Below are 23,869 nucleotides of genomic sequence, written 5' to 3' on the forward strand. Positions count from 1 at the left end.
GTAGGGGTGGACAAAATTTTTTGAAAATCGAGTATTCGTCCCGATCCGAAAGTCGGGTATTCGAAAAATCATATACCTATACTATAATGAGACAGAGATCGGGTTTTTCTTTTGTTAAGATCCAAAATTCGGATTTAGATTTAGGTTGATATTCCTAATTCAGATCATTTCTCGCGTATATCCGAATTATAAAAAATTTACCATTGTACCCTTCGATATATAGAAGATAATTACAAAAATACCTAGGTTATAATATTTTACTCACCTCTCTCTTTCTACCATCATTCACTCTCTTTCTCCTTTCCATTATCTCTCTCCTCTGTCGTCCGTTCCGTCGATTCTCATTTTCACTCTCTCTATCATTGGTTTCTAATTTCTATGACTTTTACTTTGGCAACTTTTGGTAAGTTTTTTTTCTTAATTTTTTATTATTATTTCTTTGGATTGGTTATTACAATGACAAAAATTGGTTTGTTGTTAGATTCTCCAGATTATACAGTCAAGGTGAGTTCATGTTTTTGTCGACTCTCATGCTCTCTAAGTCTCTCTTTCTTCTACTTTGTTTGAGTTTGTGTCTCGTGTATAGATTAAAATTTGAAAAGAATATGAAGTTGTACCATGAAACAAGATCATATCCTCTTAAGCACGACATGAAAATATTTAATTGTGTGAGTATGTATATATGTGTGTGAACATTTCAATTGATATGTTGTATTATTTTTGCAGATTTTCCAGTACCTTAAGTTAGTGGAAGTTCTACGATGACAGAAAAATGATATGCTTTAGAGTGAAATGGTAAGTGAATGATAAGCACAACTAATAAACATGATCGGCGTTGGATCATTTATGTCTGGAAATTAACTGTGGAAAAAAATAAATATTAAGTCTCTCTCTTTACTTTTTACTGTTCTTTTTTTGTTCATTTAATTCTAAACTAAATAGGATATGTTGTGAACGTTCTTTGTCATCTTCTTGACCATAGAACCAAGGTTAATATATTTTCCAATAGTTAACATTAAAATATATCCATCATATAGTACATGTCTTTTTTAAAATAATAAAATATATTATTTATCTACAACGATCAATCAATCTCTCATAATTTTTTGGATTTTTATCAGGTTGATTTATGCATGTTTGTTTATTGCAGTCTCTCAAAGGAAACGACCGAGATCCACGAAAGGTCGAAGTCGAAGCTATTTCAAAGCAGAGAGTTTCAGGTTCCACTGACGAAAATATTTTCGTATTAGATTCGATAAATCCGCTAGGCATGTCGACTTCTTCACCATTGAAGGCTAAGCGAGTTGAAAACAAACCGTCTCTGAATTCATCAGAGAGAAAAAAAAAACAATTTGTCCAAAGAGGATACATATTCAACTCCTCCCTCTGTTTATTCTTCTTTGGATTTCTTCCCTCCGTTCTCCATTTGTTCGTTGTATATTTGCAGAATAAATTTAAAAAATTGTGTAACAAATGATGAGATGATAATTAAATTAATTACGTAAAACTGTATGTAAAAATCAAGACCCATCTTAAACTTGAAGAGGTTCTAAACGTGTAAAAAATTAGTTTTTTCTTATATATCCCTAAACCAATTGATTTTTAAGCAAATAAATTACTATTTTAACTACATTATAATCTCATATAACAATACAATATTATCGAAAAATATAAAAAAGTGCATAGATTTTAAAATATAAATATTCTTTTTGTGATTAAATTATTCGTTTGTTAACTCATCTAAACCGAATGTAGTACGATATACCATAAAAAAACAAACGTTAACTGATTAGATTGGGTGTAATTACACATTTGAGGGTGTCGTTGAATATTACACTTATATCTATAATTTTATACAAAAACATGATTTAATTGATGAATTAAAAGATTAGGAGATATGTATATACGTGTAACTAAGGAAATACATATATCATATTGGTGAAGCCAAACTGTGCTACACGGACTCCATTAATTACAAACTAAATTTTTTTTTAATTATTTATGTATCATTTTAAACTACAACATTTACAAACTACTATTGCTCGGACCATTAAAAAAGGGAACATTAACATGAAATAAATACCCATATTCGATATTTTTAGTGTATATGACCAATACCTACAAACTAAAATAAAAGGTGGAGTTCATATAAAAATTAAAAATAGATTAGTTTCATACGGGTGGTTGAACCAATATTATTGTTATGAAATATATATATCATACAAATATGATATAATATTATTTTTTAGTTTTTTAGTATAAAGATGATAAATAATACACTAATCTAGAATTTAGAATATAATGTGACAAATAAAAAAGTAGTAGGATTAGTATTGTATATCATTAATTTGACTAAATTAAATAAATATCTATAAAATTTTAATACGGGTGAGATTATACCGATTTAATATTATACCAATATTTTTATTGTAAAGTGTTATTAATTTAATACATTATTATTGGTTTTCTAATGCCGACCAAATTTAGATTATTGTTTGAAATTATACTTGGCAGATTATTAGTAACTACATTCTTCAAGTAACTCCGGATTTCCAAAAATATAACTTTTTCATTGAGTCGTAAAAGATAACATACTATCATCTCGATATTATTCATTTATTTTTATTTTAAATATTTTTATTTATTTGGCTATATACGTTATATTCACATCTAAATATATATATATATTCATTTCATTTCGTTTATCTTCGTTTGCTTAGCAAATTAAGATACTCTACCAAAAGAAAAAAAATGATAAAGTTAACTCATTTTTCTAAATAAAATTATTTTTAAAATAATTATTTTTCTTTAACATCAATAATATAAGTTTTTTCTGTTATTTTTATTTGGAGAATGACAAATTTTTCTCACAAAACATATACAATTATACAAAATATTATAAAATCAATAAAAAATAACTACTTATAAGTGACAAATAGATACATAAATATGACGATCATTAAAGTTTCGATTTTTGATAAATATCGTTACAATCTAATAAATAGTTTTTCAACTGATGTTTGAATTAACTTATAAATCTAAAATGAGTCTAATGAATATTGTTAAAATTGTTAAGGTTTTAATGGTGTAATATGAAATGTTAATTTAATCGAATATGAGACTCATAGGTGCCAATGAATTTTTTAAAAGTTTTTTTAGAAATTTATTGGATCGGTCTTGAAGTGTATACTTCAAACAAAAGGTCATTCGCGTCCAACCATATTAGAGTCTGGATCTGGATCTGGTAAGTATCATTTTATTTGAGACTCTAATTTCTATATAGTTTACAAGACATATGTCACATATGAATAAACTAAATCAACTTTTTTATTATATAATCAAAGAGCTCAGTATGAGTCAAGAAGGATCATATAAAATAAATTGATATGATAGGAACAATACAAAATAAATTTAATAAATTACAGATCAAACTAAATAAAAGGATCTAATTAAATTATGCTCAACTCATATATATTTAAATTAGAAGTGTATTGATTTCATACGGATTGTTGAACGAATATTATTATGATAAAAATATATATAGCACATAAATAATATATAATCTTAGTTTTTAGATTTTTTAATACAAAGGTGGTCAAATCTTAATTTATAAAAAAAATAATATACAAATATAGAATGTAATGAGACAAATGAAAGAGTCGTAAGATTACTATTTTATTTCATTAATTTGGTTAAATTAAATAGAAATCTATAAAATTTTAATATTGGTGAAATTGTACAGATTTAACATTATATCAATGTGTTATTCTGAAGTCTTATTAATCTAAATCCATTATTATTTGATTTCTAATACCAACTTAGTGTATATTATTGTTTAAATTTGTATTTGCCACATTCCACTATAATCATTTTCTTTAGATCCTCTCGATTTAGCAAAAATGACTCTTTCACCGAGTGATAAAAAATTCTAAAATCAATATTCTAATATTCTACATTTCAACCCTTAATTATAATAAAATTTTATATTATGAGCCACGAAAATACAAACATAAAAACTATTCACATTCTCTTTTAAGAAAAGATTTTACCGTTATCTCATTTTTCAAAAAATATTTTATCATTTTGATTTAAAGATATGAATTATAAATTTAAAAATAAAATATAACATATTTAATTTTAAAACTAATAATAAATTTTTAAATTTTATTTGATATTTATAGTCAGTGTGATGCGTGCGGGTTATTACCTAGTATATATATATATATATATATAACATTAGAGAACAGTTATATTCCGTGATCACCGTTCATTACAAATAATATAACGAAGCCTGTTCCCCTCTTCAAAGGAAATGAGTTGAGGAGAATCAAACTATTATAAGAACAAATGCATCACATCATCCAGACCAGATTTACAGCCAGATCCAAAATCACTCTATGACGTATGCCATATAACTCGAGTGGACAATAAAACCCGAAAATCGACTTCACAATAAAAACGGGTCGAGATTTCAAAAATCTGTAAAGATTTTGTATCCAATCGACTTATATATCTTCTTACGAATGTACAATCCATAAGATAAAACTTGTCAAGGTCTGTCCGAAGGCGAGTCGGATAGATTTCACGTGTGTTAATTCAGAGTTCAAGGGCTTAGGACTTAGGAGTAAGGAGAAGTCTGACCTGCTGAGAAATAGGGCGTCAACCCAAGTTTATGTTATGCCTCAGCTTGTTTCACTTGAAATGGTTTCAAAGAAGGCCGAGCGTTTTAAGCTGGTGAACATGCTCAGGTGGCAGAGGTGGAGGTGACCATTCAGAACCGGTCATCTCTCCATCAACATCCTCCACCACATATTCCTATTGGTAAGCATACAAGGAAATTCAGAAGGAAGAGTAATGTTATAACTAAGGCAAGTGACTGCTAATGCTACATATACACATATTCCCACAAACGTAGAGTTTGGGCACGACAAAGTAGCATTAGATATGGACATGGAGAGGGGCGTAAACAACCAACTGACCAATTCAGAGCAAAACTCACCTTTGTAAGCATTCTTTTAGCAAGTATGTGGTAATGGCGCTGCCAAATGCGTTGTCCAACCATCGTGGCCACGAGTACACTGTAGAATATGCCAATTACGGTAAATAGACCGAGAACTATCAATGCCATTATGAAGAGCAATGGCAATCCGGCTTCTCCGGCACCACTTAGACAACCACCGCATTCGCTGGCTGCACTTGCACACCCTTCAAAGCATGTGGTGCAGTCCGTCCACATGCAAAGAGTCCCTGGTAGATGACAGTCTGTGCATATCCTGCGATTACATAATACATCCAACCCAATGAATAGATCGAATCAAAGCCTGAAATCATATAATGCTTTCAATCTCCTCTGACTGATTACATTAAACTTCACACCTCATTTCACCTTGATAAACTCTGTAATTAGGAAGCTTATTGGGAGCTTAAGGGGAAAAAAGAGAGTCAAGATTGTTCAAACAATTTATATCATTGTACTAGACCAATTCAGTTTGGCACCAAAGAACTACCTTAAGTGGGCAAACTAACTGCTCTCTACGGTCTACGGCCTCAAATTCTCAAATAGCAGGAACAAGGAGAGTAAACTAGTGGGTGCGTTTTGGCAGGTCATAAACTTGTACCTAAGGACATCTAATTGGCAAGCAAAATCTTGAAGCTTTCCTTTTACCAAAGAACACAACTATTGAGTCATTCAAAACCTATTCTTATTTCACATAATTATTTTATGAAACTAAGTTCAATCTTTGAAAGGAACTTTTTCTTCCATCATTCATACGACAAGCCATCAACTTTTTTCTCCCCATAGCTTTCCTCTTTACTTCTGATTTTAATCCACAAAGTTTCTCGATATGATTTAATAATACATACTAATCCAAAACCAAGGAAAAATATGCCAAAAACCGCAGGTATATAGGTCATCCCTTGAACTATCCACTCATAACTAAGGAGTAAGGAGGAGCATATCCGGACATCAAAATATCAGAAATCTTATCCCAAAAACCAACCAAAATCAAATAAACATAATGAAAATCAAGGTTTTGCAGCTATACCCAGGGTGACAGCAGCAGAGGCATAATTCTCGGCAAGGCTGAGCTAAGTCATTCCGAACTCTTCGATCGTAACAAGTTATGAAGCATCCAGATAGACCCAACAAAGCAAAGAACAATAAAGCTCCTGAACAATAACATGCATAGTCGTGTGAATGCACTAATAGAGTAGTTGTAATTAAAGAATCATTCAGCAGAATTTCATAAAAATATGAAACCTAGGCAGGGGCTACATAAAATATAGAACAATCAGTTCCAAAAAAGTTGATTTGACAGCTCTCATTTAGTTCAATATCCTACACGGTATTTTGTTGGTACATGATTAACCCTCCCACCTCTTGATATAACATCTAAGCTGCAAGGATGAAAGAAGCTTATTTCTCTTCTAGCAAACCGGACATGCGGAAAATAATATATACGACTATATCATCTAAGAGAAAACCCTTTAATTCCAAAGCACAAATTTAATCTACATTAATTTGGATGTGTGCACGGAATCAAACCCAGCATTTCCAAGCCTACAGATAATGGGAAAGCACACGTCCTACCTCTGGGAATTGGAAGAAATAGCACATATTAAGTTATCTATACAGAGATGCAGGAGCATACTGAATACAATAAGAGTTCTAGGGATCATACCACACATGTAATAAAACGTGACCTCACTGTCAAAACCCCAAATATGACGAAGCCATGATTTCTGGTAACCATCTACAAAATAGACCAAGTAGCCCAATGCAGCAATTACCTGAGAGAATATGTAGTCATTTAGGAAGCTCAAATGGGATCTATTAGCAAACACCGAAATTGAGCAAAGAAATAAAATAAAATAAAATAAACCCAGATGAAGAACGAGAAATTACAATCTGGACAGCAAGAAATATGAACAAAATATCTCGGGTAACAAAGAACCGAAACTTCAATGTCCGCCATTTCCTATCTGCGGCGCAATGAACTCTCAGATAATACCTGGCCTTGCAGGTTGTGCAGTGTGCAAATGCAAACCCTTCCTGCAATAAAATGATATCGTTGCTGCATTGATATTGTTATCCATGATACCATCCCGGGATAGCTAGTGACTGTCAATTTATAAACTAATGGCAGAGAACTTATTAAGTTAAGAAAGCTACACAGATACCTGCTTTATGAAAAAGAAATAATGTCGTTGTCACTCATGAATCATATTGACATAAACCCAGTAAAGAATATGCATAAAATTCTGAAACCATGCTTCTTTATCCTATTTATGATCCAAATCTTTTTGCCTCAAGCCACAAAAGTGCAATTTACACAAGAGGAACATTCCTTTCAGCACCTTAGATTAGAAGTCGACCATGAAAGAGAATACACAGGTATTTAATATTGGACTATAATGGAATGGAACCAAGAAAATACAGCAAAGTCTCAACAGCTCGTTAGTATGTACGGATCTCCAGTTGCGCATACGAATGCCAAGCCCCAAGCTTGGATCAAAATTGAGATAAAAGAAAAATTTGTATACCTTGACAGATCTCCAATGATCCAAACATTCCCTATGTACATACATTGACGTTCCTTTGCATTTGCATGGAGCTATGAAATCCCTACCTGACAAACATAGAAACAAGTAAACAGTTAGCTTGAATTACACAGCTAGACCACAAGAATCAGCATTTAGGTGCAGTTTGAGTTAACTACCCATGTCTCTTTCTTCACGAGCATTAGTCACTCAAAACTAATACCGCATATCAATCGTGAGTATTAGCACCCAGTAAACACCTCAATCATTTCTACAAGATACGGCCAGACTCCAATTCACGAAAAACTGTCGACTTCCCCCCCCCCCCCCAAATCCCATCAAAAGAAAAAGGACAGAACCAATCAACGATCACATGTAAAGGGAACGTGAACCGGCGAAAGGAGAACAAAGGCAGTGAAATAAGGGAGGAAGTGTACCATCGGATTCAAGGCAAATTCGACATTGAATCTGCTCACAGGGCCCCGCTTCGAGATCGATATCGCTAGGCTCAGCCATCGGAGACGGCGGAACCAGCGGCGAAGACTCCGATGGGTCCGCCATCCGATCGCGAAACCGTGGAGAGAGGAAGCTTGGACCCGATTTCGTATTGGATGTGTGCCGTTAAAAGGAGAAGAGAGATGACCCGGCCGTTGGGTTTAATTAGAGAGGATTGGACCCGATTGCGTTTTATATTTTTATTAAAAGCCTTTGAATTACATTTTGGTACTAATCCATTGATTAGACCTTCTTACACCAAAATAGAGATTTGATAGTCATTCATTTTTCTGCTTAGGCTTTAATTAAAACTTTTATGGCTTGGTTGACAAAAACAAGTCGAAATAAAAAATAAAATGTTACCATTGGAAAAAGAAAAATGTCCGAGCCCGGGTTCGAACCGGGGACCTCTAGTGTGTGAGACTAGCGTGATAACCAACTACACCACCCGGACGATTGGATTTACTTGCAAATATTAGGAAATTCTTTTAAAAATATCTTTATTATGCACTTTCCCTGCCAGCTTTCCTTTCGCTTGCCCTACTGCCGAGTTGTTCTTTTCGATTGCCGTCAACCATGGCGAAAGACAAAGAGAAGCGGAAAAAGAAGAAACACAGCAAGCCCGAGAAGGAGAAGGTCAAGAACGTGGTGAAGGAGAAGAAAATCTCTAAGAAGCACAAACACAAATCCGAAAAGCCCGAGAAGAAATCGAAGAAGAAACACAAGAAACCAGAGAAATCTGGAGTGCCTGAACACGAAGTAGTCTCTCTGGTTTATCCTCCTTCCACTCCAACCCCAATTTCTACAAACGATTCGGACTCGGGTTCCGAGTATGATCCTAAAGACCTCAGGCAGCTGTTGGAATCCTAGTCGAAGGAAGAACTCGTCGACCTCATCTGCACGAATGCCGAGAAGGGTTCTCGGCTAATCTCCGCCGTCCATGAGTTGGCGGACCGCAACGTCGCTCAGCGGAAGATATTCGTGCGCGGTCTCGGATGGGATACGACGAGTGAGAGCCTCGAGACGGCCTTCGAATCCTACGGTGAAATAGAGAAGTGCACCGTGATCATGGACAAGGATACGGGCAGAGCTAAAGGGTACGGCTTTGTGTTGTTCAAGACGCGTAAGGGCGCGATGAAAGCACTGAAAAGTCCACAGAAAAATATGTATAATCGCACCGTTGTCTGCCACCTCGCGTCGGAGAGGCCACCTGGGGTTGGAAAAGGGCGGGAGATGGTTGAGCAGGTGAAAATCGACTTGACCCAGATGGGTAATAGTCACAGCGAAGTGTCCGGGCTCGAGCTTTCTCATGGGCATGTAGTCAACAAAGCGCCGCAACATCATACCGGGCCGGTAGTTTTGGCCGGACAAAGCATGCCCTTTTTCGGACAGCCTTCTGGTTTTAACCCAATGTATGGTGCAGTGATGGGTAATCAAGTTGTTTCTGGTCTACCGAACTATGCTGTATTTGGTTCTGGTATGATGAACCAGGGCTTGATGGTGCCACCGAATCACATGGGTATGGCGAGCCAAAATTTTGCTGATGGAAGCGGCGTCGGTGTCGGCGAGCGAGCTTGGTATCTGAGGTCATAGACTCATAGAGATGGAGTTGCTGGTTAGCGACATTCTAGGGAATCGCCTGACAGAAATGTGGTATGGCTACGTTATCTTAGTTGAGAGCTACTTATGTTGTTATCTAGGATTAGCCTATTGAACCTTGCATAAGCTTTGGTTGGGATAAAGTAAAGGTTTTTTTTCCCTGTTGCTTCTCAGATATGCTTCGTTTTGTATGAACCTTGATTCTCATTCTTGCAACTCTCCATATCCAGAAGCTTTTACGTTTCAATATGGTTTCTGTCTCTCGCTCCTGGTTTTGATCCTAGATTTCCTATTTTGAGGATTGGTTTCTTCAAGCCCCCATTCTTGTTTTGCATGGCCTTGTGCACTCTGGGAAGCTGTCGTCCACAAGTGCATTTCTTCTCCTCTTGCAAAAAGAGGACCTTTTAGTTCGTTTACTGTCAAAATGTCGTCGTCGTTGGGAAGGAATTAATCAGGGCTGGACATGGAGGGGGACAACGAACTTCTGATGTCAATTTTTTGAAGACAGATTTAGAAAGAAGACGGCATTTCTTCTAGACAAGTTAGAGAGAGGGGGGGACTTGCCAGAGAGGAGAAGAGGAGAGCGGGGTGGAGCGTCGTAGCGTGTTTGGCCTCCATCCTTCCCTTCTTCCCTGTGGTTGTCCAAACAACACAGAATTGCCCTTTCAGTACACAAAAAAGACAAAATTCAGAGACTTTTTCACTCTCAGATGGGGAAATGAAAAAAGGATAAGGGAGAAAGAGTACCTGACGAGGTAGGAGGAGAGATCAAACACATCTTGTAAGCTCTTCGAGCAGAGAGAGAAGAGACGATGGAGAACAAGAGGAAGCTCACTCACGGATATAGAGATGTAGTGTGAGAGAGAGAGACAGAAGATGATATGAGATTTTTTTTAGGAATCAAGAGAGAGAGAGAGAGAGAGGGCTGCCCGTAAGTGTAGTTGAGAGTGAAGGGCAGAACGGGCAGATGACATCATTCACAAATATCACACCTCATTCCTCTCTCTCTCTCTCTCTCTCTCTCTACCCTCATCATCATCAAGCTCTCCTTTATTCCCACCCCACATTTATTTATATACAAACAATCGATTTATATTTTTTACTAAATAACCCCAAACTCCTAATTTAATTTCCTTCATGCCCTAAACTCAAACATAACAAAAAAAAATATTAAAAAAAGGAGGAAAATAATGTATGAAGGGAATTATGGAATCAAACCCCAAGTGATCAAGTGGGCAAACTAACTGCTCTCTACGGTCTACGGCCTCAAATTCTCAAATCAAACAGCCAAGCTGTAGTATCCCTTCTTCCATTCTTTCCCCACCAAACAGAACCTATTCCCTTCTCTCTCTCTCTCTCCATATACTCTTTTTCCTTGGGTTCCCCACTCACTCTCTCTCTTCATAAATTCCCCTTTCCTACAATTATTCACAGACAACGAATGATGATGGTATGGTGTCATGATACAATTAAAATCGAGATTTCGACTTTGTTCTTTTTATTTATTAAAACCCTTAAACAAACACCACATAACAAGACTTCTTGGATATATTCTTCCACCTCCCTCTTGCCTTCACAATCTGGACATGGAGTAGTCCAGTGCCTCTGCCAGGAAATCTGCAGATACAACCCAAACTTAGCCACGAATTTATTTTTCTTCCCATTTTTGCATGGCCTAGACGTAAAACTGAGAAACTAGAGGGTATGTTGTTGCAACAGAGAGGGAATTAATGAGGAAAACGAGGCCCTGTTACCGGCATCATCCTTAGTGAAACACATGGGCGGTTTTATCCTGAAGACGTTTCCATGAAGTCCTCCTTTCCCTATCAGTATCCCGAGCTCTTCATGCGGAGATCAAGGTAAAACCCGTTAGCCAAATTGATAGGACTGCCAATTATGGCTCGAGGGTTTTCGACAATTGTTATTACCTCTAAGTTGCTCGAACAAGACAGCAGTTTCAGCCTTTGCTGGTGTCTTGTTCTTCCTGTCGGTTACGAGCTCCACCCCAACCATCAATCCCCTCCCTCTCACATCTCCAATGACTGATCACAGCAAAACCAGAGTTTGAATATGTTGCCAAACACATCTTTGATCTCTGGAACTAGCAGCGAGACCCAGACTGGGAGAAAAAACTTACGGTCATGTCTTTGCTGAAGATCTCGCAAGCGTTGAATAAGGTGTGGACCGACATCAGCACAATGTGATTGGCGCTTCTCCTTGTCTATCACATTGAGAACTGCACGCCCACCAGCTGAACAAACAGGGTTTCCTCCGTATGTATTGAACTGAATTTTCGAAGCCAAAACACTTGCTATTTCTGGTGTAGTCACCACAGCTCCTAGTGGCAATCCATTTCCAATTCCCTGGAACAATTATACATGGAATCAATGCAAGGGAAGGTTAGAGATTAGAATCCATACAGTTTGAGTTTTTGTTAGGACCTTTGCCATTGTCACTATGTCCGGAATGACATCTTGTGTCTGAAAGCCCCAGTAGTGGCTTCCTGTCCGACCAAATCCAGTTTGGACTTCATCAGCGATGCATACACCACCGGCCTTTCGCACAATGTCATAAACCTGCTTCAAGTACCCAGGAGCCAACTCCACAGCTCCTCCAACCCCCTAAAGCCAACACAACAGTCAGCAGCTCGGTGAACAGCCTTGGCCGACGGAGTGGTAAAACGAAAAGCAGTAAAACCATTCACTTCACAGTTCTAACAAACCTGGATGGTTTCCGCTATAAACCCAGCCACTTTGCCTGAAGTGCCATATTCGATGTGATCTTGCACATCCTTAGCATAAAGTGAAGCATCAGAGCCGAAGATCCCACGGTATGGATCGGGATTCATGGCGTGATGGATCTCACCCTGTAAGATACCAGAGCGGGTTGGGAAACAACGGTTACAAACTGGTGGTTGCAGAGAACTAATATCATTGCCAGGTAAAAGTTTGGACAAGACTTGACCGTTATCAACATCATTCTGGTGGACCTACCAAGCGAGCAAAAAGACTTTTCTTGCAACTACAGATGTCACCATCCTGTGCCTAAACCCCAGAAGAACCAACGCCAATCGACTAATATATGTTTTGGAGGAATGAAATCTCGATTGTTTCGCATGTGAACTTCTATAAAGATTTCAACACGTTTTTCATGAGGCGAACTCTTAGAAGCCAAGTCCATGAACAAACCTGTGGTAATGGGTACTTCCATGTGTTTAGAGCCGTTAGCCCGATGGTATTAGAACTTCCACCGTGATAAGCGTTTCTCAAGGAGATCATCTCAAGATTACCGGTGTATAGTCTAGCCATCATCATCGCCAACTCATTAGCTTCAGAGCCAGAATTCACAAAGTATACAACCTGCATCCGAGGCAAGACTGTTAATTCTTTACAAGCTTGTCAGCAACCTAACAATGTAAACCCAAAGAGGACATCAAGCTTTTCACTCAAACAAGGGGTACCTTGAGATTTCCAGGCATTTTAGCAGCTAATGCCTCAGCAAAATCAGCGATGGCATGGTGCAGGTATATGGTAGTAGCATGTTGGAGAAGCTTGCTCTGTTCCGTGATAGCATTTAGGATGTCAGGATGGCAATGCCCGCATGAGACGGTGACGATTCCAGCGAATGCGTCCAGATATCGCCGCCCTGACTCATCAAACAAATACTGCATTTTCCCTTCAACGATATTGAGCTGCGACAAGGGGGAGAGAGACTTGATAAACACGATGCTGACACAGTTCACCAAAACAGGTAACTTTTTTTTTTTTTTAAGAAATGTTAATCACCAAACAGGAAACTTAAATTAGTCAGACGCAAATCTGTGAAGCCAACGGAATTGACAAGAATCAGAGCAATTAGAAACCCAGATCAGTTAGAAGCTTGGCGATCGAGCATCATCTTCGTGAACCAAGAGTTGCATGAACTACAAACTAACAAATCCAAATCCAGCCGTTTTCAGACCCACAGAAATCGCAAATCGACGCACCAAACAGATCAAAGTCTCAAACCAACGAAACAATTTCAGCGAAAAACATCTAATTGACATACGGGCTTTTGGTAGTAGTGGAAGAGAGAAGGTCCGAGGAACTTCTTCCGCTTCAGGAGAACCTCATCGCCGGAGGGACCTCTGTACGGCCGAGGCTGGTAATCGAACGGCGGGAGCCGCGGCGGAGCATCGGCGAAGGAAGGAGAAGTGGAGAAGTAACCGGAGAGAGAGATTCCAGGCTGATTATGACGGAGAGCGGACTTGGCGTTGTCCACGGTTCTCTTCAGGAGCTGCCACCGTAACGCCATTGATGTACCGATCACAACCTGTGAGAGAGAGAGAGAGAGAGAGAGAGAGAGAGATCTTGAAGATGACAGTGAGCCAACTCCAATCGACACGTTACGTTTATAGTGCATTACTCACATAAGGCAACAAATCGAGATTTTGTCGGAGCAAGAAAATTCGGTGAAATTGGCTAAAAATGAAAAGTTTTTCGCAAGTTGTTCTTTTTTTTTCCGCCACGTTTAGTAAAAAAAAGGAACAATATCAACTTTTTTATCTTAATATAAAAAAAAGATAGAAGGTTGATAATATACCTCTTTTTTTTACAGTAAATTGCTCAATTTACTAAAGTAACCTAATTCCCTAAAATTCGGCATCTCACATTTAGTTATTCCTCTCATATATTTTTTCGTTCGATATGTATTTATTTTAATGATTGAATATTTTTATTTCAATAAGATAAAAAATTACAAAATATGATATTGTTTTTACTTAATTTTTTATTTCAACAAAATATGAAATTAGATGAGAATCAGTAAAGAGCTTTTTTTATAAAAAAAAAATATTCTAAAAAAATTAACGTGGTAATTAGGGTCAATGATAGATTAATGAAAAGGATTTGAGATTTATCGCGATTACGGCAGTTTCACCGAATGATAATGACGTGTCAATAATATGATTCGAAAAGATTCCTTGTGATAAGAAATTTTGGGTGGAGATTCCACGTGAGTTCGATGCAACTGACTCATATCTGTCCCTATCTGTATTGGATTTGGATCCTAAGAGTTTATGATTATAAAATGACAAATAAAAAAAAAACAGGAATTATAATATTATGTAATGAAAATGGGAACGAAACATCTTTTAATAGGATTATCATCCAATTAAAATAAACAACGTGATGCATTGCGTGGATCTGACGAGGCAAAGCTACCATGAAATGATTATCAAAAAGAAAAACATCCAACTTAGAAGCTTTCTATTTCCAAAACAATCGAGTTTTTGTCTTAAAGATAAATTCTTATTCATTTTATTCAACCGAAAAAAAAAACATAATATTTTTTTTTTGAGGGATCATCAGGAACAAGATCTTCTGTCCGAAACTGAATCAAAAGAAGAAAGAATAGAAAAAAACCATGTCAATATCCAGCGGGAAACCCTCCCTTTCTCGGATCACTGACGGCGACAAGCTCACTAACGTCGCCATGTGAATTTCCCGAGGAACCATCGAGTTCTTGAACCACCAGCTGAGAAATCGTCCCTCCCGGGATCTCCTGCAGGACATGTCCCTTCTTCCTCAACCCATCTCTTATGTCTTTAGGAACCTCGAAGTGGTCGTTGTACGCCGTCGTCCAGTTCTCGTAGAACACGTTATTCGGTATCAGCTGTCACCAAAAGAAAGCCGTATCAATACGAGGAACGATCGGTCAAATGTCACGTGGAGGATCATTCACAGAAAGAACACGAGAACCTGGTGGTAGATCCTCGGGGCCAAGACAGAGGAGAGAGGATCCATCTTCAAGAAGAAATGGTTTATGAAAACCTCTGTCGTTCCGGCAATGATGTTGGCTCCACCACTCGCACCTACTGCAGCTTTCACCTTGTTATCCTGCATCAATACAGATCATCATAGTTTTAGTGTATGAATTCAGAATCTGGTTCATGGCAACGGCATCGAGGATTTGGGTTAAAAAATTGCCTTGAGAACAATGGTGGGCGCCATAGAGGATAAGGGTCTTTTCCCGGGCCGGATGAAGTTAGCAGGCGCGGGCGGTGGCACGTCTTTGCTGTTCACTTTGCTCGGGACGGAGAAATCGTCCATTTCGTCGTTCAGGACGATTCCCGTGCTCGGAGAAAGAACAACCGCACCAAAGTATCTGTTTATAGTACTCGTCATCGAAACCGCGTTCCTCTCTTGATCTATTATGGATAGATGGCTCGTCCCATGATCGTTGATCTGATTCCACCTATGACAAAGTTTACGTCGCGTAAATTACAATAATATTATGGTAATCTTCTAGAATATTCTCTGTATCTCTCCTAAAGAGGCGTCGGGGTCGGATAGATAACCTGCCGCCATAGTGACTCGGATCGAAGGTTCTGTTGTCGTTGATGGTTTTCTTCAACTCCTGGGCAAATTTCGGTGACATCATATCCGAGACAACCTTTGTAACATCGACGAAATCTGGATCCCCGAGGTTCATTCTGACCGCAAACGCGTGTTTCAGAGCTTCTACTAATCGGTGAACCCCGAGAGATCCCGAAACACCTGACGGGACCCCATATTGAGCGAGGATATTCAGAATCTGAAAAAACACCAGAACATTTCACATTCACCGGTTTTCAGTTCTCACCCGCTGAAATATCGACGTTTTAACCAAAAAAGAAAAAGAAGAAAAGCCGAGCCAAAGAACTCACAAGCATCATTGCAGCACCGCCAGAAGACGGTGGAGGCATTGTGAGCAATTTGTAACCAAGAATGTCTCCAGACAACGGTTCTTTCACTTGAACTCTATAACTCCTCAGATCTTTCATCGTTATTATCCCGCCGGCCTTACGAATATCCCTCACCAGGTTAAGCCCTACCGTCCCGTTATAAAATGCCTTCGGACCATAGTTACCTATTTGTCGAAGTGTCAAAGCCAGTCTCGGGTTACGGACTATCTCCCCGGCTTTCTTTAAATCCCCATTCGATGCGAATATCTCGGAGAGTCCCTTGTCAGCCAAGATATCTGATTTAGTTGCATCCATCTGCATATAGAGGTACCGAGAAATCCTGAATCCTCGACCAGCGAGTTGCTCGGCTGGCCTCACCAATCGTTTCCACGGGAGCTTCCCGTGTCGTTTCCAAGCTTCAAATAGGCCTGCAACTTCTCCAGGGACAGCCACTGATAAGGCACCTTTCGTCTTCGATGTATCGTTACCTGCGTACATATTCTGCACCAGCAACCAAACCCATAAACGATCAGTCTTTCGTTTTCTCAGACGTTTGCCAAGAATCTGGATTTTGATCTTGCCACGACAAGAAAATGTACGTTTCAGACACGCTCTAGCACATATTACAGACCCAATGCTGCAAAACTGAAACCTCAGAAACGTTTCTCGGGAAGCAAGATAGAAGGAAAGAGTACCTCGGAGGCCAGGAGAGGAGCGGTTTCTCTGGAATCATAGGCAAGAGCCTTACCATTAGCAAGCCTTACTACCATAAAAGCACCACCGCCTATGCCACTGGACGCTGGGCTAACCACCCCCAAGCAGAGAGCAGAAGCCACGGACGCGTCAATAGCGTTCCCTCCGGACCGGAGGACTCTCATCCCTATCTCAGAACACCGTCCATCGTCCGTTGCGACCGCCCCACGGTACTTAACGATACGATTCTTGCTGTCGCCCTTTGGACCGTGAAGAGCCGAGATCGGATGCAGAAGTAGGAGGAGGAAGAGAACGGTCGCTGCCCTCACCAGAGCCATTGCTGATATCAATGAAACGAAATGAGATATTTTTTTTTTGTAGGGTTTAGAGACTTGCAGTTCAAGTAACATAGAGAAGATGGGTTTGGTCTGACTATATTTGCGGATATTTTTGGAAGGTTGACTGAAATACAGATTGACGAAAAGTAAAACAGAGGAACACGTCTTGAAAATTCACCGAAGGAAAGGAAAGGAAAAAGACAAAACTTTGACTTTGCTATTGTAAGTTGTAACAAGACATATGTAACTCCCAACCGATGTGGGTTTCAGAAACCGTCAGGGGTTAAATTGTCAAATTCGAAACCTTCCTACTTGGAAAGTAAATATCTGAAAGTTGTGGGGCAAAACAAAACAAAGTGAGCAGAAAAGAGAGAGAAGTTGCAGCGACTTTTCTTCTGTTGGGTCTGATCTGAGGTAAGTAGGTGCAGAGATTAAATACGAAAAGGAGATTTCATTAAGGTTATCTAAGACTAAGATCCACCGCATATTAATCCTCGTACTAATTGCATTATCCTCTGATTAATCCCAAGAGATTCAAGGCCTCAGACTGGGAAAAACATCAGATTATGGAATTTTCACGTAATCGCTACAAAAAAAAAATGGAAGATGAGAAACAAAAAAAGAAGAGGAACTCACAGTCAGAGATGATGAGACGGCGTCGTAGGGCGTTGTGGGTTCTGCATCGGCAACGAGGGAGGGCGTTAAATAGAATACGAGAAGAAGATGGAAATGCCGGAAAAATGGACCCAGGGACCTTCTCGGGAAGATTACCGCGTTACCCCTTTCTCTCTTTGAAATTCAAGATGGTGACCTCTTCGTGACGAGTAGGAATCTTAGCCAGCGGCGGATATAGAAAAATTTTGAATTAAAAGAATATATACAATACAAAAAAGTTAATAAAAATATATGGTATATTTTTTTATTTAATTAAAGAGAAAAATAAAAATTCAAAAATAGAAAATAAGAAGAGAAAAAAGAAAAAATATAGATGATATAGATTTGTTTATTTAATTTTGTTAGATAACGTTTTAATATACATTCAAAATTAACAACAATGGAATCCACAATCAAATTACAATGGGCTAGTTTTTCAAAATCTTTAATAAATTTTATAAATATTTAAAAAGAATAAAATTCAGTGGGACGCCTGATCTTAGTCAAAACGTTGACTTGTTATTTTAAAATTTAAATTAAAATAAATACTAATACGTATTACAATAATAATATTCTGGTTTGAATTATTTTGCGGGTTGCTAAATATAATTATTCATTACGGAACCACATGCCTTGTTCATTTTCCTTTCCAAATTTTTATTTGACTTCTGATTGATTCGAAAAATATCTTTTCTTTTGTACGAATTCAAAGATATGCCCTCCGGAGGACCTGCTTGTTTGCTCGCCGTGGATGATCAGCCAAAGTGATATGTCCCACAACTGCTACCAAATTGCTCGGCTAATAGTCCAGGTGATAGTCTATGAGATTTGGCGTGAACGAAATCTTAGAATCTTTGAAGGCAGGAGAAGGACGTTGCATGAGTTGCGGATCCACATCAAACACCTGATTCGCGACAACATTCTCTCCACTCAAAAGGGGCGATATGGCATCAGTAACATTCTGTTACAGAATTGGTATTTCCTTTGTGGTCTTAATGTAGTCAGAATGATTAACGCAATGCTTCTGTAATTAGCTATTGATTTTTTGATGTTTTGTTATCATGGGTTCTACGGTTTGGGACTGTCGTTTTGATTGCAATCAAGGATTGATTTTGTAAACACTATTTTTGATAATATTATAATCACATTCATACCCAAAAAAATTCAAAGATATGCATATCTAGTTGAAATTCTCCCTTCAAGACAGAAGTCTATATATAATTATATATATATATAGATATGTACATATTCTTGGGCTCAGCATTTTAAGGTCCACAATCCTAGCACTGAGAGGGGGCCGAGGTGTCCTCTTTTGGTTGGTCACAAACCATGATCTGACCAAAAAATTCAAATTTACGGAATATTCGGACTTATGCATATATTACACTTGTTATAAAGTTGAAATATTTATTGACTTTTTCAAAAATCAAAGCACGAAACCAATGCCTTTTTTTTAAATAAAGTGCATCTGGTCAAAACTCCCAAAAAAATATTATTTTCAAAATTAAAAAAAACTTTGACACAATCTTGATATGTGATTATTTAGGTCAAGTGGGTATCAGTATCTCTATGTAATTTTTTCCGCGTAACTATATAATGGTCATTGGTTTTTTTTAATATTCGGGTAACTATGTATAGGCCAATCATTCTCGAGGTCATGGGTTCGATTCCACTGGTAGGAAGAGATGTAATTTTTGGATTAAAATGATTTTTATACAAAGACTGATTCCGAGACTAGGGTGGATGTAGTCGGGTCGAACCTCCGAGAACCATATGATTATAAAAAAAAATGCAGAGGGCAGGTTCGTCATTTTGGTCAATTTCCTTTATCCCTGCAAGCTCAACTCCAACGCGCTCTCGTCCCCATCCAAATTCAAAAAAGCTCTGTTTGAATCTTCTCTCTCCTGAATTCTAGGGTTCCGAATTTCGTTTATTTCGGTTTCGCGATACGAGATTAGTTCGCTTTCAATCCGGTAAGTGTAAATGTCTACATGTTAGTTCACCGAATCGAGCCCTAGGTGTTTGTGAGGACCTACATAGACCATGGCGAGGCGAAGGGCCGGAAAGCTTGCTAAACCCATTGAAGAAGAGAAGAACAATGGCCAGAGCGACAAGGACGAGAAAGGAACTCGAAGGGAAGATAGGGCTGAGGGTTTTCTGGATGAAGAAGGTGCCTTTTTGTACCTAGTATGAATTCCTGATATCGGCTCTTCTGATTTCCGTTAGAAAATCGTGGGCTTTCCCGCAATTTAAGCGGCTGTCGGATTCAATTTCACTTGTTGTTTCTGAATGAAAGTGGAAATGCAAATTACGGGTTCTTCGCGCTTTTCTATCTGTGTTTCTTAGTGGCGGTTCTAGTTATGATACCTTTGAGGTGGGTTGGTCTTCTCATTGACAGTTGTAATGTGATTTGTTGATGGTATCAGACATGAGTTTTGCTGATCCTGATGCCAGCAGATGCTTGTTCTTGTTGTATTCCGTATGTGCATTTGTCTTGGGAAAGCCCTTTTATTTAGATGATAGTTTTTTGCAGTAGTCATACTGTCGTGATGGACATTCTGATTGAGCTTTTTCTCATATTTCTCAAGCTGTTCGTATCATGCATTAGTCAGCATTGCGTTGAAATGCAGGTGATGTTGATCTGATATAGTGTGTGGAATCTCTGTGTAGTTGAAAGGCAAATTGCTGCAATCAGGACAATTCGTGATGTAGAGGTTGAACACACTTTAACCGCTCTGCGTTTGCTCCGCTCATATTTTACTGAGGAACAGCTTCAGACTCCTGTATCACAATTCTTTGAACAAAACCTTCCCAACTTATCCCTAGAGAAAAATGAAGAAAATGGGCAGATAGAGGTGAAGCAGAAGGCAAAAGATGGCGAATCATTCATGGATAATGCAGATGGACTGGACATGCATTATTCTCTTTTACGGCGGCTGTCTATGGGTTTTCCTGACTTCTATGGCAGGTCGTCTTTCGGTGGCTATGACTTGCCTGGCACAGGTAGAGAAGCCCAAAGAGTTCTTTCATGCTAAATGCAACAGAGATTATCATGTGAATAGGTTAGAAATCGTAATGTTTTTTTTTTTTTTTTGTGGCAGTGTCACAAAGCCTGTTAGGAGCTGATAACCCACACTTCAAGGATCTTGTAAGTTCATAACTTCATATTAAGTTTTATCGGAGTGAAGTCAAAGTTTGCTCTTGTTTTTGGTTCTAGCTGAGAAACTTGTAGGTTTATCTTTTGTCCAGACCATTAAAGCTTTTCCCCAAATTGACAACTAGACTAGTAGCTTTAGAGCAAGCTGTAAATTTGTATGGCTTGGGTGCTGTCATAGATAAGGTGACAAATCGTTTTTTTTTTCTAATACAAAACTTAAGCAAAAACTGCTTCAGGTCAATGAATATAAAATAAATTGCTTTTTAATTTGCTCTGCAATTTCATGTTTTTAGGTTTCTCTTGGGCCTTCTGAGAGCCAGATATATGCAAGCCACGATGCTCTACGGACTCCAGGGGTATTTTACCGCTATGTGATTCGGTTATCTTTATATGTCAGCTGTACCTATGAAGCAAGGACACTATTATGATGGATGTTTTCATTAGAAGCCTAGAAGGTTAGAGTAACAATGGCCAGGAATAAGAATCAAATAGGACACTTGACCGGTTTCTGGTTGGGTGACTTGCACAAAGTATCGCACTTTACAATTTACATTCAAGCTTGCGGAAGATCAACCTAGTCAATTTTAAATATGCCCATAAGACGGGTATATTTACTTATAGGAGTAGAGACAACACACTAATTCCTTAAATATGAGTTTAAAATCAGCATTCTTACAGTTCAGTTTTCTCGGCAATCCAAGCACTAAACAGGGTGTTGTTAATGTTGCAGGTAAGCACGCAAAGGCTTTCTATTGGAATGACACCCAAATCCCGGAGGCCACCGAAACCTGGGGAGATGCTTCTTTCTGTGCATGGTTCACCTCTCGGCGTCTACAAAGAGGATAACGATATGGGAGCTATAAAAGGTATGTTTCGAGATCAAAGGTTATAGTTCTCTTATGCGCCAATAAATAGCCCGAGTATGGTGTTCTTATGTGAGGAACCGACTTGGTTGCAGAGGAAGACAGTTGAAGAAGGGGGGCTTCAAGGGTTGAAAAACACTTTCAGGTTGTAAGTTGGCAATGTTGTATAAATGGATGTGTTTTTGCAGAGGCATGCTGCTTTACTCTGTTCAAACCTTTTATTTAGATTTGCTTTACATACTCTTGTCTCTGTGTTAGATTTGCTCCGCCCTTTTCAGCTTCTGTAACTCCTCAGCATGACAAGTATCTGTTCTGTTATGTTCTTCCCTGCATTCTGTTGTAACTCATGTTTCAGGACATACAAAGAAATGAAGGTTTCTGATTAACAAACTGCTGATTTGGAAAAGAATTGCTTGATCTCAGCGTCTAACCTTCTTGATTCAGGCCATGAGCACATGTCTGTTGTAAAAGTCCAATTACTCTTTCAAATGGCTATATAATCCGGCAAAGGTCCTGTAAACGCCCCATTGGTCCCCTTTGTAGCAATAAGCCCAATTAAGAAGGGCATCGTTCCTGCTCCCAAAACAGCCTCGTGATAAGGCACCTTCCAGTAGAGGTATTGTAGAAGATATTGGAGGATCAGATATTGATGAATCCCAAGACTTAAGCTGAAGACAATATATCAAGCTGGATCTAAGGCTACGTATCACACTACATATATACATTTCCTTGTACACATCTAATCTCCCTTATTTTATGTTCTGTAAAATATCTTAGTTCCCATATACATATTGATGTAGTCTTTGTATATAACCTGTATCCTACGTTTGAATATAGGCAAGAGACATAATTCTTTTCTTCACATCCTCTAGTTTCTGATTCTCGGCCTTATACTAGACGAGGATCCTTTTCGGTTCTTAACTCAAATCTCTCTTCCATCTCTGTTTTTCACATGGTATCAGAGCCTCTCGAGGCCTGAAACCGATTCTCACTTTTCCCTTCATCTTGGTTTACACAGCATCTTTTGCAAAATTCTCAGCGTCAATGGACAGATCTATTGTCAAAATTATCCCCGTCACCCTCAATGGAGATAACTATCTTAGCTGGTCCAGATCAGCTAAAATGTTTCTCAAAAGCAAAGGGTGGTGGGATCATGTTTCGGTGGCTAGAGAGATGTCTGCCACAGACACAATGTCTGAAGCTGGATCTAAGTGGCTTCAGGAGGATCACACTGTCATCACCGTCTTACAGAGCTCGTTTGAAAGCTCTATTTTAGCCTCATTCAACCACATCGAGTCTGCCAAATTACTTTGGGACACTCTGCAGGAAGTGTTTGGAAATGTTTCCAACATTAATCGCATATATGAAGTCAAAACCAAGATTTACTCTCTTCGACAGGATGAGAAATCCTTCCAGATGCATCTTGGTGATTTCACTGCTCTCTGGTCTGAATTCAGAGAACTTAGAGCCCCTCCATCAGACAAGACAGAACTTGAGAACCATGAGCAAGACAAAATTTTTGCTCTGTTATTCTCACTGAATGGATCTTACAAGGCTCTGATTCAATCTATACTCCGGGAATCATCTCTGCCTACTTTCAATGAAATCTGTGCTCGCATTAAGAAAGAGGAAGGTGGCAACAGTCTGTTTCCTAGCCCAAGTGACATCGCTCACAAAGCCAGAGTGAATGCTGATGATTCAGCCTTCAAAGCTGGATACTTTCGCCCAGCAGATCGGAAGCCCATTTTTTGTGAGTATTGCAAGCGCAAAGGACACTCCAAAGACAAGTGTTGGCAGCTGCATCCTCATCTTAAACCACTGAGGT

The 23,869-nt window shown here is 38.5% G+C and overlaps 5 protein-coding genes, 2 long non-coding RNA genes and 1 other non-coding gene across 12 annotated transcripts; 3 read left to right on the forward strand and 5 right to left on the reverse strand.

Moving 5' to 3' along the window:
- The first annotated feature begins 309 nt into the window (after window positions 1-309).
- On the forward strand, window positions 310-1,398 carry LOC104807710. The gene is made up of 3 exons (XR_770843.1): window positions 310-403; window positions 727-795; window positions 1,151-1,398. It is a non-coding gene; the product is annotated as an uncharacterized LOC104807710 (long non-coding RNA).
- Window positions 1,399-4,317: 2,919 nt separating this feature from the next.
- Window positions 4,318-8,158, reverse strand: LOC104807711. Of its 4 annotated transcripts, XM_010533101.2 has the most exons (7): window positions 7,980-8,156; window positions 7,546-7,631; window positions 6,908-7,054; window positions 6,684-6,792; window positions 6,048-6,171; window positions 5,000-5,273; window positions 4,318-4,815 (listed from the first exon to the last, which is right to left on the reverse strand). In XM_010533101.2, the coding sequence occupies exons 1-7, from the start codon at window positions 8,101-8,103 to the stop codon at window positions 4,708-4,710; spliced, it is 972 nt and encodes a 323-aa protein (XP_010531403.1). In that variant the 5' UTR covers window positions 8,104-8,156; the 3' UTR covers window positions 4,318-4,707. The 4 variants fall into 4 exon arrangements, with proteins under 4 accessions (XP_010531403.1, XP_010531404.1, XP_010531402.1 ...); XM_010533102.2 differs by lacking the exon at window positions 4,318-4,815 and having other exon boundaries at window positions 4,839-5,273; window positions 7,014-7,076; window positions 7,980-8,158; XM_010533100.2 differs by lacking the exon at window positions 4,318-4,815 and having other exon boundaries at window positions 4,839-5,273; window positions 7,980-8,157.
- Window positions 8,159-8,417: 259 nt separating this feature from the next.
- On the reverse strand, window positions 8,418-8,491 carry TRNAV-CAC. The gene has a single exon. It is a non-coding gene; the product is annotated as a tRNA-Val (tRNA).
- Window positions 8,492-8,566: 75 nt separating this feature from the next.
- LOC104807713 (UBP1-associated proteins 1B-like) lies at window positions 8,567-9,966 on the forward strand. The gene is given in 1 exon segment (XM_010533105.1): window positions 8,567-9,966. A coding segment is annotated over 1 exon segment (1,017 nt). The 5' UTR covers window positions 8,567-8,613; the 3' UTR covers window positions 9,631-9,966.
- Window positions 9,967-10,259: 293 nt separating this feature from the next.
- On the reverse strand, window positions 10,260-10,657 carry LOC104807712. The gene is made up of 2 exons (XR_770844.1): window positions 10,384-10,657; window positions 10,260-10,298 (listed from the first exon to the last, which is right to left on the reverse strand). It is a non-coding gene; the product is annotated as an uncharacterized LOC104807712 (long non-coding RNA).
- Window positions 10,658-10,907: 250 nt separating this feature from the next.
- Window positions 10,908-14,013, reverse strand: LOC104807714 (alanine--glyoxylate aminotransferase 2 homolog 1, mitochondrial). Its single transcript, XM_010533106.1, has 9 exons — window positions 13,684-14,013; window positions 13,097-13,327; window positions 12,825-12,995; window positions 12,359-12,502; window positions 12,078-12,257; window positions 11,774-11,999; window positions 11,565-11,678; window positions 11,391-11,477; window positions 10,908-11,253 (listed from the first exon to the last, which is right to left on the reverse strand). The coding sequence occupies exons 1-9, from the start codon at window positions 13,927-13,929 to the stop codon at window positions 11,210-11,212; spliced, it is 1,443 nt and encodes a 480-aa protein (XP_010531408.1). The 5' UTR covers window positions 13,930-14,013; the 3' UTR covers window positions 10,908-11,209.
- Window positions 14,014-14,947: 934 nt separating this feature from the next.
- On the reverse strand, window positions 14,948-18,201 carry LOC104807716 (gamma-glutamyltranspeptidase 1-like). 2 transcript variants are annotated; one of them, XM_010533107.1, is made up of 8 exons: window positions 18,142-18,201; window positions 18,007-18,047; window positions 17,035-17,372; window positions 16,322-16,840; window positions 15,974-16,209; window positions 15,603-15,870; window positions 15,375-15,512; window positions 14,948-15,288 (listed from the first exon to the last, which is right to left on the reverse strand). In XM_010533107.1, exons 3-8 carry the CDS (start codon window positions 17,368-17,370, stop codon window positions 15,043-15,045), a joined length of 1,743 nt encoding a protein of 580 aa, XP_010531409.1. In that variant the 5' UTR covers window positions 17,371-17,372; window positions 18,007-18,047; window positions 18,142-18,201; the 3' UTR covers window positions 14,948-15,042. The 2 variants fall into 2 exon arrangements, with proteins under 2 accessions (XP_010531409.1, XP_010531410.1); XM_010533108.1 differs by lacking the exon at window positions 18,142-18,201 and adding an exon at window positions 18,125-18,132.
- Window positions 18,202-19,837: 1,636 nt separating this feature from the next.
- On the forward strand, window positions 19,838-22,434 carry LOC104807718. The gene is made up of 6 exons (XM_010533109.2): window positions 19,838-20,194; window positions 20,695-21,027; window positions 21,126-21,172; window positions 21,475-21,537; window positions 21,912-22,047; window positions 22,140-22,434. The coding sequence occupies exons 1-6, from the start codon at window positions 20,068-20,070 to the stop codon at window positions 22,151-22,153; spliced, it is 720 nt and encodes a 239-aa protein (XP_010531411.1). The 5' UTR covers window positions 19,838-20,067; the 3' UTR covers window positions 22,154-22,434.
- The last annotated feature ends 1,435 nt before the right edge of the window (window positions 22,435-23,869 follow it).

The sequence above is a fragment of the Tarenaya hassleriana genome, unplaced genomic scaffold (genome assembly GCF_000463585.1).
Source record: "Tarenaya hassleriana unplaced genomic scaffold, ASM46358v1 Cleome13, whole genome shotgun sequence".
Classification (NCBI taxonomy): Eukaryota; Viridiplantae; Streptophyta; class Magnoliopsida; order Brassicales; family Cleomaceae; genus Tarenaya; species Tarenaya hassleriana.

Bases quoted from the DNA above. Each gene is read 5' to 3' on its own strand.
- LOC104807711 (XM_010533100.2), bottom strand. From the start codon at position 8,103: ATGGCGGACCCATCGGAGTCTTCGCCGCTGGTTCCGCCGTCTCCGATG. The intron at 6,172-6,683 runs GTATGATCCCTA...GTTATTGTTCAG, and splicing joins CACGTTTTATTACATGTGTG to GAGCTTTATTGTTCTTTGCT. The intron at 5,274-6,047 runs GTATAGCTGCAA...ATGTAATCGCAG, and splicing joins CTCTGCTGCTGTCACCCTGG to GATATGCACAGACTGTCATC.
- LOC104807714 (XM_010533106.1), bottom strand. From the start codon at position 13,929: ATGGCGTTACGGTGGCAGCTCCTGAAGAGAACCGTGGACAACGCCAAG. The intron at 13,328-13,683 runs GTATGTCAATTA...CCCTTGTCGCAG, and splicing joins TCCACTACTACCAAAAGCCC to CTCAATATCGTTGAAGGGAA. The intron at 11,679-11,773 runs GTAAGTTTTTTC...TGCTGTGATCAG, and splicing joins TCTTCAGCAAAGACATGACC to TCATTGGAGATGTGAGAGGG.
- LOC104807716 (XM_010533107.1), bottom strand. From the start codon at position 17,370: ATGGCTCTGGTGAGGGCAGCGACCGTTCTCTTCCTCCTCCTACTTCTG. The intron at 16,841-17,034 runs GTACTCTTTCCT...TTGCTGGTGCAG, and splicing joins CTCCTCTCCTGGCCTCCGAG to AATATGTACGCAGGTAACGA. The intron at 16,210-16,321 runs GTGAGTTCTTTG...GTGTTTTTTCAG, and splicing joins GCGGTGCTGCAATGATGCTT to ATTCTGAATATCCTCGCTCA.
- LOC104807718 (XM_010533109.2), top strand. From the start codon at position 20,068: ATGGCGAGGCGAAGGGCCGGAAAGCTTGCTAAACCCATTGAAGAAGAG. The intron at 21,173-21,474 runs GTAAGTTCATAA...TCATGTTTTTAG, and splicing joins ACCCACACTTCAAGGATCTT to GTTTCTCTTGGGCCTTCTGA. The intron at 21,538-21,911 runs GTATTTTACCGC...TTAATGTTGCAG, and splicing joins ATGCTCTACGGACTCCAGGG to GTAAGCACGCAAAGGCTTTC.